The sequence below is a fragment of the Chelonia mydas genome, chromosome 14 (assembly GCF_015237465.2).
Source record: "Chelonia mydas isolate rCheMyd1 chromosome 14, rCheMyd1.pri.v2, whole genome shotgun sequence".
NCBI classification, from domain to species: Eukaryota; Metazoa; Chordata; order Testudines; family Cheloniidae; genus Chelonia; species Chelonia mydas.
Window position 1 is genome coordinate 8,509,408 of NC_051254.2, and position 12,620 is coordinate 8,522,027.

General features: G+C 40.0%; 1 protein-coding gene across 4 annotated transcripts in view; it reads left to right on the plus strand.

The window, feature by feature from the left end:
- Positions 1 to 12,620, plus strand: part of SMURF2 (SMAD specific E3 ubiquitin protein ligase 2) — a 97,294-nt gene that overhangs the window by 73,160 nt on the left and 11,514 nt on the right. For all 4 annotated transcript variants that reach the window (XM_037914078.2, XM_037914079.2, XM_037914080.2 and 1 more), the window contains 7 exons: positions 3,726 to 3,930; positions 6,296 to 6,399; positions 8,322 to 8,436; positions 8,864 to 9,042; positions 9,624 to 9,761; positions 9,993 to 10,113; positions 11,973 to 12,174. In XM_037914078.2, the coding sequence (XP_037770006.1) occupies positions 3,726 to 3,930; positions 6,296 to 6,399; positions 8,322 to 8,436; positions 8,864 to 9,042; positions 9,624 to 9,761; positions 9,993 to 10,113; positions 11,973 to 12,174 (1,064 nt within the window). The remainder of the gene's footprint in view (positions 1 to 3,725; positions 3,931 to 6,295; positions 6,400 to 8,321; positions 8,437 to 8,863; positions 9,043 to 9,623; positions 9,762 to 9,992; positions 10,114 to 11,972; positions 12,175 to 12,620) is intronic.

The window sequence follows — 12,620 nt, forward strand, 5'->3', positions numbered from 1 at the left end:
GGGGCTGCACGCTCCGGCCGATCAGTGCGTCTGGCTCCGACACACCGCTCTGAGCGGCGTGTTAAGGGTGCCGGTGGGGGGCCTGAGGGGTTGGATAAGGGGCAGAGGGTCTCGGGGGTCACTCAGGGGACAGGGAGAAGGAGGGGTTGGATGGTTCGGAGGTTCTGGGGGTGGGGCGGTCAGGGAACGGGGGTGTTGGATAGGGCGTGGGAGTCCCGGGAGGCCTGTTGGGGTGGGGGTGTGGATAGGGGGCGGGGCAGTCAGGGGACAGGGAGAAGGGGGGTTGGGTAGGGGGTGGGGTCTTGGGGGTGATTAGGGATGGGGGGGTCTATGGAGGTCAGGGGACAAGGAACAGGGGGGCTTAGATACGGGGTGGAGTCTTGGGAGGGGTGGTTAATGGCAGGGGGGGTCTCTGGAGGGGGTAGTCAGGGGACAAGGAGCGGAGGGGGGTTGGCTGGGGCGGGGATTCTGAGGGGTCAGTCGGGGCGGGAAGTGACTATTAATAACAGAAATGCTCGAGGCCAAAGCAAGTTCAATATGACGCGGTTTCACCTATAACGCGATAAGTTTTTTTTGGTCCTGAGGCCCGTGTTGTATCGGGGTAGAGGTGTACTTCATTGTGATTTGGTTTTGGTCTGATTCAGCTAATACTATTTTATTTTTCTCCGTCCAGTCCTGCTGCTATTTTAAAGAGCTGTAATTTGATGCATAGTTCTTAAACTCATGGTGATTTCACAGATTACTTACTTTTCCTTTAAGACTGAGATTAATTGGCTTTGTATCTACAGGACTAGTATCTTTAGTACAGTATATTGTATTACCTTGTCTGGTAAGCCTAATACAAGGGATGTTTTTACTGGCTTGCCCTTGTGGAATTAGAATGTGCAGGAAATGAAAGAATTATTTCCTTTTAACTTCAGCATCATCAAGAGTTATCCTCAAGTATATGGAGTTTATATTGTTATTAAACATGAATCTGTTGTTATATGTCTCATCATGAGTGGGAGGATAGTGTTAGATATAAGTCACGGGTGCATTAGAAATACATAGCCCTAATGATGTAGGGTTGGATTCAGGAGCTATGTGGGGACTTTGCTTCAAGGGCCTTTTGGAGGTGGACCTTTAGGGCTGGTCTATACTAGATGATTAAGTTGATGCAGCTACGTTGCTTGGCGATGTGATAAATTCATATTCCTGAGTGATGTAGTAAAACTCACAGAAGTCCCTGTGTAGACAGTGCTAAGTTGATGATAGAATTCTTCCATCAACATAGCTACTGCCTCTTGTGGAGTGGGTTGGCTGTGCCAACGGGAGATCCCCTCCTGATGGTATAATGAGCATCCATACTGAAGCACTACGGCAGTGAACCTCACCACTATAGCGTTTTAAGTGTAGACAAGCCCATAGAAATGATTGTCTCAGTTTCTTGGGAAAGAATGGAGAGAGAAGTAGAATGTCTTACACTTCAGCTCTGAGTAGCACTGAGATGTTGGTTGTCTGCCTCATTATATCATTTTAATGCCTTTTTTAGGATAGTGGTTTCAAGATAACTGTAGCTCATTGTAAGTAAAAACTAACAATGGTCACTTTACAGAGGTATTTTTAGAGTTTAAATTTAATTTTCCTTCTTCACCCCAAATAACTGCTCCTGGAGATTTCTCTGATATCTGCTTCTTGCGAAATCTTAGGTGAAGCAGTTTGCAGTTTATTCTGAGAGATTTGCAATGGCAGAAGGGGAGGAAAAATTCCACTGATACCTGCTTCCTGACCAGCAGATTATTAATAAGTTCTGTGTCCTAAATATTGGTGGTAGAACTGAATTTAATTCCATTGTCCCCTCCTTAGAGCCTGTGGAATAAAAGCAAATATTAACATTAAAACTCTAACTTTTGTTTTAGTGATTTAGAATGTGCCCTATTGCAGTGTTTCTCAAACTGTGGCAGCCTGGACCACCTTGTAATTGTTGGTGGTCTGCAGTGACCTTTCTGGTCCCAGTTTTCCTCCTTATTTCACCCTGCTAAATTGCATTAAAAGAAAGGGTTCTGTAATAACAGAATGGCTACTGAAACCCTGGAGCAAGCTGGGACTTTCACTTTTAACTGCCAACCCTGAATGTTTCAGTGGTGAAAACTTGCTGGAAATGAATTCTGGTTGGCCATTGTTCATAGGGAGCTTTCTAGGAGATCATGTTCAAAACAGTCAACAGACTAAAATATTTTCAGGTCTAAAATTATGCATGATTCTGTTTAGAATGTTTGGTGTATGAGGTTTGAGATATCATTAATAACATTCAACTGAAAAAACACACCCTGAATTCTAACCTTCGTTATACAGTACTGTACATTCAATGTACTATCGTCTGTGTTCCATATGAGACTTTTTGCTGGACAGCTTAAGTAAAGTGTACCTTTTTTACACCGTTGTGCTAGGTCATTGTTTCCCGGATGATGGGTCAACAGGACATGGGAAGATTCTAAGCAGGTCGCAGGCATAGTGCAGAGGGGGAGCCCAGCTCGCACTCACCCTGCAGCTGCTGCTGCTTTCCTGCGGGGCTGGGCCTGACTCCCCACTCCAGACGTGGCCTGCCATGATAGGTTACAGCATCACTGAGGTTTGGGTTGGTCGCCCCACGTTCATGACAGAAGAGTGGTACTGTGGCCCTGTGAGCCAAGCCACAGTGCCCAGAGTGGGGAACTGGGCCCAGCCCAGTGGGATGAGAACTGCCACTGTGGGGTGAGTGCAGGGCAGGCTCGGTCTCTGTCCCACTCCCCCATCCCCACAGGTCCTCCCCTCTGCACTGGGCTGCGATTAGGGTTGCGGTGCTAGGGTGGAGGGTGATGCTGTGGGTGATCAGTGCCCCCTCGGTAGGGTGAGGAGGAGGGGGCAGAAGAGGACACTGGCCTATGGTTTTGCCCCCCTCCTTCTTGGTTGTGTTGCAAAAAAAGGATGAAGTGGACCTTGGTTGTGTTGCAAAAAAAGGATGAAATGCAGTTGGTGGGTCACCTTATTAAAAAGTTTAGGAACCACTGATCTAGCTCAAACGATATCCACTTATTGTGTGCAAGATGGACACTTTCACATGTCTGTAGCTTTATAAAATCTCCTAGAATTGGTAGTAAAACTACATGATTATCTGTGCCAATTAGTTACATGTGAACTCCCTACATTCCTGTGGCCCAGACTAGTCCAGGTACAAGGGACAAGGTCCTTGCCAAGCTGCCAATACAAACATCTTTTTGTAAGCTTACTCTTTTGCAGACAAGCCATTTAAAACAGACTGTGGTATTGACTGTAGATTAGAGGCATAGTATTTGGCATATCCCCTGAATTTTAAAATGGAGGAAGGTAAAACATGCAAAGGAAATATGGAAATGGTATCTAAGAAATTCAGTGTCAGCAGCTCAGTGGTAAAACTGTATAGATAATGCTTTATTATATAGTGCTATAACCTTTTACGTACTTCATAGAATAGCACTAATGGAAATAACAAACCCTGAAACCAACTACTTGCCAAGAAAGACAGAAGCATGTGTCTTTGGTCAGGATAAGGTCTCTGGATTTTTTTTCTTTTTACTGAAACTGGACATTTTTAAAACATAATTACAATAAGTAACCATGTGCAATTGAAACTAGTTTTGTTGTAAATACTAAAATTTAAAAAATATCTGAGAGGGAAATAGAAGCATGTGACTTGTGTTTCTGAAAATAGCTCTGTTTATTTCTAGCCGTCAGAACCAACTTAAAGATCAGCAGCAGCAACAGCAGGTAGTATCGTTGTGCCAGCTTCCAGATGAGGCAGAATGTCTGACTGTGCCAAGGTATAAGCGAGACCTAGTGCAGAAACTCAAGATTCTGAGGCAAGAATTGTCGCAGCACCAACCCCAAGCTGGCCACTGTCGTATTGAAGTCTCCAGAGAAGAGATTTTTGAGGTAATCTGAAGATAAGGAAACTCTACCCATTTTTAAGTGATGGGAGAGGGAGAGTAGGGGAGGGAACTTTTCCGAGAGGTGGTGATGGTATATTCTGGGGTAAGGGTTCAGGAGAGTGTATAGATAATCACCGATCCTAGATGAGATGTGGTTCTCTTCCAGTAAAGAAATGAAAAGGGAGGGTCAGTTTGAAAATTTATCTTTTTTTAAAATAAATATAACAGGTAAATAACTTCATATAGCATTCATCTTCAATATTTTAATTACACAGTATGTATCTCAAATACACATTTTTGTTTAGATTTTTGAAAATCAGACATTTTAAAATCCATGAATTCTCAAGGCTGATGACTGACAGGAGACACCCAATGTGCAGTGTTCTCGCTGGAATTTTGCAACATTGTTTTGCTGAATTAATCATATGCAGTTGTAATTCTTTGGCTCTCCTCCACCGCAACCTTCTCACTTCACACTCAACTTCCAAGCCTCTACATTGTGGTCACCATTTTTCCATCCAAGCAGGATTGGATGAGTCTTTCCTTTGAAGACTTGCTCATCTCGCTTTAATTAGCTGCGGGGGCTGCTGTGCAGTAATCAGACATGCAAAGTCACAAATTTATCATGAGTGACGCGATTTCTAAGTAAAATTAAGCCGCACTCACGATCTTGCAATAGAACTCTCAAATGTCAGGATTTATTTATTTATTTTATTTATTTATTTGCTTAAAAAATTAAAATAAAAATAAAAATCCTGACATTTGAGAGCTCTATATCGCGAGATCCTGAGTGAGGCTTAATTTACTTAGAAATCGCTGTCAGCCAACAGCTTCCCCTCCCCAGGGCGCTTCCTGTACTAGAAAGGTACGTTTTTAGCCTGTGTGGTTACAGAGGAAAGGTTGAAAATGTGACCTTAAAGTCACAGAAACCAGTATGGAAATAGAGAACCCACATTTCTCATGATTTTTAAGCCAATGGACTTTTTTTAATCTCATGATATTTTGGGGTCTGACTCATGATTTTCTAATAGCAAGGGTTGGCAACGCTGAATGCAAGCTGTAGTTCCTTGGAGGCTGTGTGCTAGCGCCAGGGGATCACGACATTGTTCTCAAACAGAAACTATACATTTAATTCCCAGTTCTTCATTCCTCCTACCTCTCTGTTCTTCGGTTTCTTTATCCACACATTTTCTTCCAGTAGTGCCTGGGAGTTACCCAATAGAGGTGTAACTCTAGCTTTCCCAGTAGCAGGGGGCACCCAGTGCTTGCAATACTTGATATTCCTTAATGCTCCCCTGAAGGTTTGTTTTTGTACCTACACTTAACAGATTGTCCATGTTTTGTCCTCTTAGACAGGAGAAATGAGCCCTTATCTAGCACTTTCAATCTCCAAAGCAGTTTACTGACAATTATAGCTTTTAATTACTTTAGAAGTATAGAAGGACAAAACAAAGAGAAACGATCCCTGCACATGATAAGCAGTTTAAGGATCCATGGCTTTTCTAGCGTATCTGTTTTTATTTGACAAGTAATGTTATGTTGGTAGAAAACATAGTAGCCTGAGAAATGGTGGTTAATAACTGAAAGGACACCGTCTGGTTTAGGTACTGAGAGTCAAATGATTTATCATAACAAATAGTATATAAATCCATGATATGCCCACATCTTGAATACTGCGTACGGATGTGGTCTTATCTCAAAAAAGATATACTGGCATTAGAAAAGGTTCAGAGAAGGGCAACTAAAATGATTAGGGGTTTGGAACAGGTCCCAGGTGAGGAGAGATTAGAGGCTAGGGCTTTTCAGCTTGGAAAAGAGGAGACTAAGGGGGGAATATGACTGAGGTATATAAAATCCATGAGTGGTGTGGAGAAAGTGAAGAAGGAAAAGTTATTTACTTGTTCCCATAATATAAGAACTAGGTGCCGCCAAATGAAATTAATGGGCAGCAGGTTTAAAACAAATAAAAGGAAGTTCTTCTTCACACAGCGCACAGTCAACCTGTGGAACTCCTTGCCTGAGGAGGTTGTGAAGGCTAGGACTATAACAGGGTTTAAAAGAGAACTGGATAAATTCATGGAGGTTAAGTCCATTAATGGCTATTAGCCAGGATGGGAAAGGAATGGTGTCCCTCTGTTTGTCAGAGGGTGGAGATGGATGGCAGGAGAGAGATCACTTGATCATTGCCTGTTAAGTTCACTCCCTCTGGGGCACCCGGCGTTGGCCACTGTCAGCAGACAGGATACTTGGCTGGATGGACCTTTGGTCTGACCCAGTATCGCCATTCTTATGTTCTTACATTATGTTCTAGTAGTAGGATATCTATCCATAAACAGCAGTGAATATGACAGTAGATGGTGTGATTGCAGGAGTCTTACAGGCAAGTCATGAAGATGAGACCTAAGGATCTGTGGAAGCGATTAATGATAAAATTTCGTGGAGAAGAAGGCCTTGATTATGGAGGGGTTGCCAGGTATGCTAGAAAACATGACCTAAATTATCCACTGTATTCTGAATCCTAAAGCTATCTTGCTCCTAAGTACTGTGTTTATGTCTTTTTTTTTTAATGTGTGTTCCACTAATAACTTGTACGTCAAAATTGTCTCTACCAGTTTTCTGGTGTTTCTATAGAGTAGAAAATATACCCCAACATAGGAATTAATATCTTGTAAGTAAATCTGCAAGATTATTGCAGATCTTAACATAGATGCATTTTAAATGTGAGACATGTTTCTAGTAACTCCACTGAAGATGTAGTTGTTTTTTTCCCCTCTTGGTTACTGAAGCTTAGATATCTGAGAGTTTACACCATTAAGGACTGACTCCACCTTGTGGTACATTTTTGGTAAGAAAAGTAAGTCTAATATTGTAGTTTTCAATGAAAAACCTTGACTAGGATTTAAAGTCAAATGTTAGCAGTTACTAGAGTAGGGAAGTAAAGCCTATTTTAATTTTTCACTTGTTAAAAAAACTTTTTTTCTGCTGGTAGCAAATGTTTCTGTTTAAACATCATTTAAAACGGTTTTGATATAACAGCTACAATTATTTTAACATATGAAGTCCTTGTTACTGTAAAATAGCCTAGATGCTACTGTAATACAGTCAAAAATATTAATATGTCCATCTTGCTGGCATATGGATGCGTGACCTGTGAATGAAATAAGCCGTTGGATAGAAGTTAACGTATTTATTGTGGTGAATAGCACTTTTATGTTAAATTCTAAAAAATACATAAGTAGTGAGAGTTGCAACTTTCATTCATTCTTAAGCATCCATCTGCCCCCCAAAATTGAGGAGTATTTCTTTGGCATCTCTAGGTGCTGTATGGCAGGTTGTTGTAATGAAAGACACAAGGCAACTCTTTTATTGAACATATCTTTAGACCCCTGCGTGGGTACAAAATTTGTATCTGCATCTGATTCGCGATCCGCAAAAGTGTTCCGCAGATATCTACATCCATGGATATAAAGCATATATCCGTGGAGTTGCAGGGCTCTACATAACTTTACTTGATTTTTGCATAATGACACTATAGTGTGTTTGCTTCATGTAACATCCCATCCATGGAGAATAACTTCTCATTTAATCATTACTGTTACAACAATGTAATATTTTGCTGACTTAATTTCAGCTGATTGTTCAGTTATAACAAAAATGTTTCAAAACTAGAAATAAGAGATGCAGTAAGGTGTCATTTTCCATGCTTCTGCTAGTGTTTTCTAGCGCTACTTCTGGTTGGCATACCCTGGACAATCAGCCCTCTGCTTTGTGGGCAGCCAAAGAAGCAAAGCTAAGGAGCAGCATGAAAAATTATGGTTGTTCCCCTCCGTCCCTTAAGCCAATATTTACCAATCAGTACAAACTTATTTAGCACTTCAAATTGAAGCCTTCAATGTAAATGTCCTTCAGGTAATGGATACGTTCAGCAGAGTATCATACAGCAGCATCTGAAGAAATGGTGTTTTACCCACGAAAGCTTATGCCCAAATAAATCTGTTAGTCTTTAAGGTGCCACCAGACTCCTTGGTTTTTTTTGTGGATACAGACTAACACGGCTACCCCCTGATACTATACAGCAGTGTTGTATCGTGAGTAAAATATACAAAGTACAACCTTGTCTTAAATTTGTAATGCCTAAAGAAGGGGAAGCAACCAGAAACTATTGAGATTAAGTTAAAGAAAAGGCTTGGAGAGCTGAGAAACCAGCCAGTTTTCAAGTACTGTATGTTTACTGGGCGAGTAAAAGTAATTTCTGCTTTCTGTCCTGTGTATAGCTTAACTGTGTATTGATCGTGGTAAATATTTACAGTTGAAAACCTAAATTTTTGCACAACTTCTCAACATAGAAATGTATTTGTCTGAAACATGCAGTAAAATAATTATTTTTTTCCCCAGGGAGTGGCTTTACCTGTTGTCTCATGAAATGTTGAATCCATATTATGGCCTCTTCCAGTATTCACGAGATGATATCTATACGCTGCAAATCAATCCAGACTCTGCAGTTAACCCGGTACATATTATGACAAATGTACAGAACTCATTCTTTCTGTGACCTAGGAAATTCATCTTCAAATAAGCATGAGGAATGCCTTAGACTTAGGAGTCTAATTCTCACTTTATCATCTCTAGAAATTGGATTTGTGTAATGGCATGACCCCTTTGTATTTAGAATTAATCAAAGAAAAATACCAAATATTTCTCCTTAATTTTGGTGCCAGATGTTTGAATTGCGTTAAGGAAAGCATGAATAAAAGTTGCCTCTGTGCTGAGTAATAGGATCTCTGAATTGTTGCCAACCAAGTTCTGAAAGTGTGACAACAAAAAAACCTAGGAACTTTTTGATTGCAAAGTCTTAATTCTGAAATTTGAAATTCTGTAATTACTCTCTCTGGAAGTCTGATTTCGTTGAATGCATTTGTTTTTGCTTTTAATTCCAGGAACACTTATCATATTTCCATTTTGTTGGACGGATTATGGGGATGGCTGTGTTTCATGGACATTATATTGATGGGGGCTTCACATTGCCTTTCTATAAGCAATTGCTAGGGAAGCCAATTACTCTTGATGACATGGAATTGGTTGACCCAGATCTTCATAACAGCTTAGTCTGGATACTGTATGTATTGCACATTTAATAATTATGACATTTTAAAATTCTGTTATAATTAATACAAATGGTCTGTGTTCCTAAATCCAGTTAGAATTAAATTAAAAGTAAAGTATATTCTATGCTCCTGCTGCAGTCTAAGGTAGATTTACAGTATATCTTTCTAGTGTTCATAGTAAACAAAAGCTTTTTAAAAAATTGAGTATTTCAGCTTTCTAGAGGCATGGACATGTGTCGTGAATGTAATTTTGAACACGGAATGAAAGAATTTTTGATTCACTGGGCTTATGGCTGTTTAACTTGTCAGAAATTGTAACTTAGCTTTTCTATTTACTGATTATGTAAACCATTAAATAGCAGCAACATGTTGCTAAAAGTGTTGCATCAGAAGGTTTGACAGTGTTCCAAAATATAATTCAAGAATAATAAAAAAGTAATAGGTTTTCTTGTGTTATGCTTATTATCAATATTTTGAAACCAAATCTGATTATAAAATTATATTGAGGTGTCTATCATAAGTTTTTATGAGTGCAATACATTTGCAGAGTATGTCTTCTCCACTGAACCATTTGTTTATTTCCCTCCACAAGAGAGAATGATATTACAGGCGTCTTGGACCATACGTTCTGTGTGGAACACAATGCTTATGGGGAAATTATTCAACATGAACTGAAACCCAATGGCAAAAGCATCCCTGTCACAGAGGAAAATAAAAAAGAATATGTCAGGTATTAAATAATCATACACCTATTTTTCAAACAAAGCTTCTCTTTTAGTTTTCTCCATGAGAGATTTTGGCTTGTTTGAACTTATTGCCAGTGCCACATTTATCTAAGCACTAGCACAATAGTTTGATTGTGTTGTGTTGCTGTCAGTAAGTTTAGGTTTTGGCTGGGTAAACTGCAGGGTTAGTGTGTTTTGAATATATTTTTTCACAAAACAAATTTGCACTTTTGCAGGCTTTATGTAAACTGGCGATTTTTACGAGGAATTGAAGCTCAGTTTCTAGCACTGCAGAAGGGATTTAATGAAGTAATCCCACAACATCTGCTGAAGACATTTGATGAGAAGGAGTTAGAGGTCAGTACACTAATGTTACATTATGTCGTCAAGTGTAACAATAAAAGGCTGATGCATTCTTCCGAGACTAAACAATGTGCTAAGTTGCATCCCCAGTGCTTCTGGGGTTTTGCAGGTGCAGTATTACAAGCACCACAGTTAAACACAAAAGGTCATCCAGGCCTTGGAATTTTGAGGTTGATCTCTTACACCTTCCATCCTGTGTATCTTCTACAGAATCAGTAGCTGGGTTTGTCAACTTGAAGCATTCTCTCTCTCATGTGGTTTGTATTGTTTAACTCTGTTTAGTAGAGTGTATACACACAGGTTTGGGCTTATGTTTTTGTTAATCTTGGGAGTGACTGAATAGGGTGCTTCATAGTGACTGCAGAAGTAGCCACTGCCTTTATTTCAGTCCTTTCTGATAGGACATGTAGTATGGATCCCTCTCTTGTACCTCGGTTCAGTTGGTTTTCTATTCCGAAGTATCTACAATCACCTCATATTGGTCCAGAGTGTTCTCTGTAGTGGAGGAGGCAGTGCATTACCCTTAAAGAAACATGTATGCCTTAGCACTGCCACAGGCTGCTCTACTAAATGTAAAGATCCAGCGCCTGAAATACCGTATTGTCCTGGACAAATGCAGCTGGTTCCCAAAGTCCGTTTTTAAAAACGGACATCTAATATAGAATCCATATCTGGGATTTTTCTCTCTATCAATCCTGCAGTGATGGCCCACAACCACAGAGCCATTGTATGTGTTTCGGTTTAGAAAATGGCTAAAGTGTGAATTATCCACATTTCCTGTGTTTCTGTTTGTAAAGTTATTGTGATCCTGGAATATATTATGATTGCTTGTCTGCTCTCCCAGTGAGCAGGCCCATACAGTAAATTCAGAATAGTTTTATATATGCCTCATGAGAACTGGGAACAAAGCATTCTCTGTCAAGAGGATCTGGCTTCTAGAGGAACCAGCTTCCAGAGGAGATTAGGCAAATCCAGAGCTTGACTCTTTCAGAAATACTGCAAAACCTTCTTGTTTGAAATAGGCCTTTCCACCCTCACAACAGTGACATGCACAACACTGACACTCCCCTCTGCCCAAAGACAACCATTTCCTCCCCAAAATAAAAATATTACAAATGCACATAGAGGCTTTATTCAAAAAAAGAAGTGCCAGAGACTCCATGAAGTTCACTAGGGACTTGGCTGTTGCTATTGATTATTAAACAGAAGGCATTCAGATGTAATGGTGATAAAACCCTTAGATACACGTTCACAGTGCACAGTTTTTATTTAAGCTCTGACAAAATCGGGGATGGATGTTATAACAAAATTAAAACGAAGTCCAAGATACGTTTTACTTGTGCATTTGTCTTGTAAATGTGTTTAATCTGATTTGTACAAGACGTGTGGATATGACTACAATAAAAAGTTACATTAAGAGGGGGAAAAAACAGAATTAGTTAAATTCTGAGAGCCAAATTATACCCCCCAGCTACTCATAAGAAACTCCTCTTGAACTCAGTGGCCGCAATGCAACATCTGAATGCAGAATTTGACCCGTAAAGTGTACATCTGGAAACACAAGACACTTTCAAGCTCTCTAAATTATCTCTACCATACAACTTTTGGATATTGGCTGCTGTGTTTGAAATGAAGTTTAAATATGATACCTTGAAAATGGATTCATGGTATGACATTGCTTACCACAGAATAAAATGATATAATTGTGTGTGCCTTTAAACAAGAGAGAGAGCCTGTAACTTTCCATTTGCACGGAAATCTATAGGTATTTTTTTAAACATGCGTTGTATTTTGATGCTTAGATGTAATCTCACTTATTTCTGTTGACAACTGATGTATACAATTATTAACAGCTCATCATTTGTGGACTTGGAAAGATTGATGTTAATGATTGGAAGGCAAATACTAGGTTAAAACACTGTACTCCAGACAGCAACATTGTGAAATGGTTCTGGAAAGCTGTGGAGCTCTTCGATGAAGAGAGGAGAGCACGATTGCTCCAGTTTGTGACCGGCTCATCCAGAGTTCCTCTTCAGGGTTTTAAAGCATTACAAGGTAAAAGTTCGATGGGAACCAACTTAAAATGGATCCATTTGGGGAAAGAAATACCACATCACAGAAACCTTGCATAAAAATAAGATTATTGATCTGTAATGTGACCTTTTTTAAAAAAAAAAGGGGGGGGTTCAGTGGTCTTGATTAGCTGTTTTCAGTATCATTTACCAGTTACTCTTCTCTCCTGTCCCATAACCTTGTGACTCTCCGCTGTAACCTGCCCTATTCTTTCACTCAGCAAAGCGCTTCATTCTCTAGTCTTCTCTAATTGTAGAGAACTCTGGACATCAGAGACCTGTATGTGATTCTCCCGGCTGTTTTTTTTCTGGCAGCCTGTTTTGTAATATTCACTTTATTACAATCCCTCACCGCCTCTGCAGCTGTCCACAATTCACTCCATGCCAGGAAAGCCAACAACTTTGCGACTATAACAGGTGTGAGAGAGA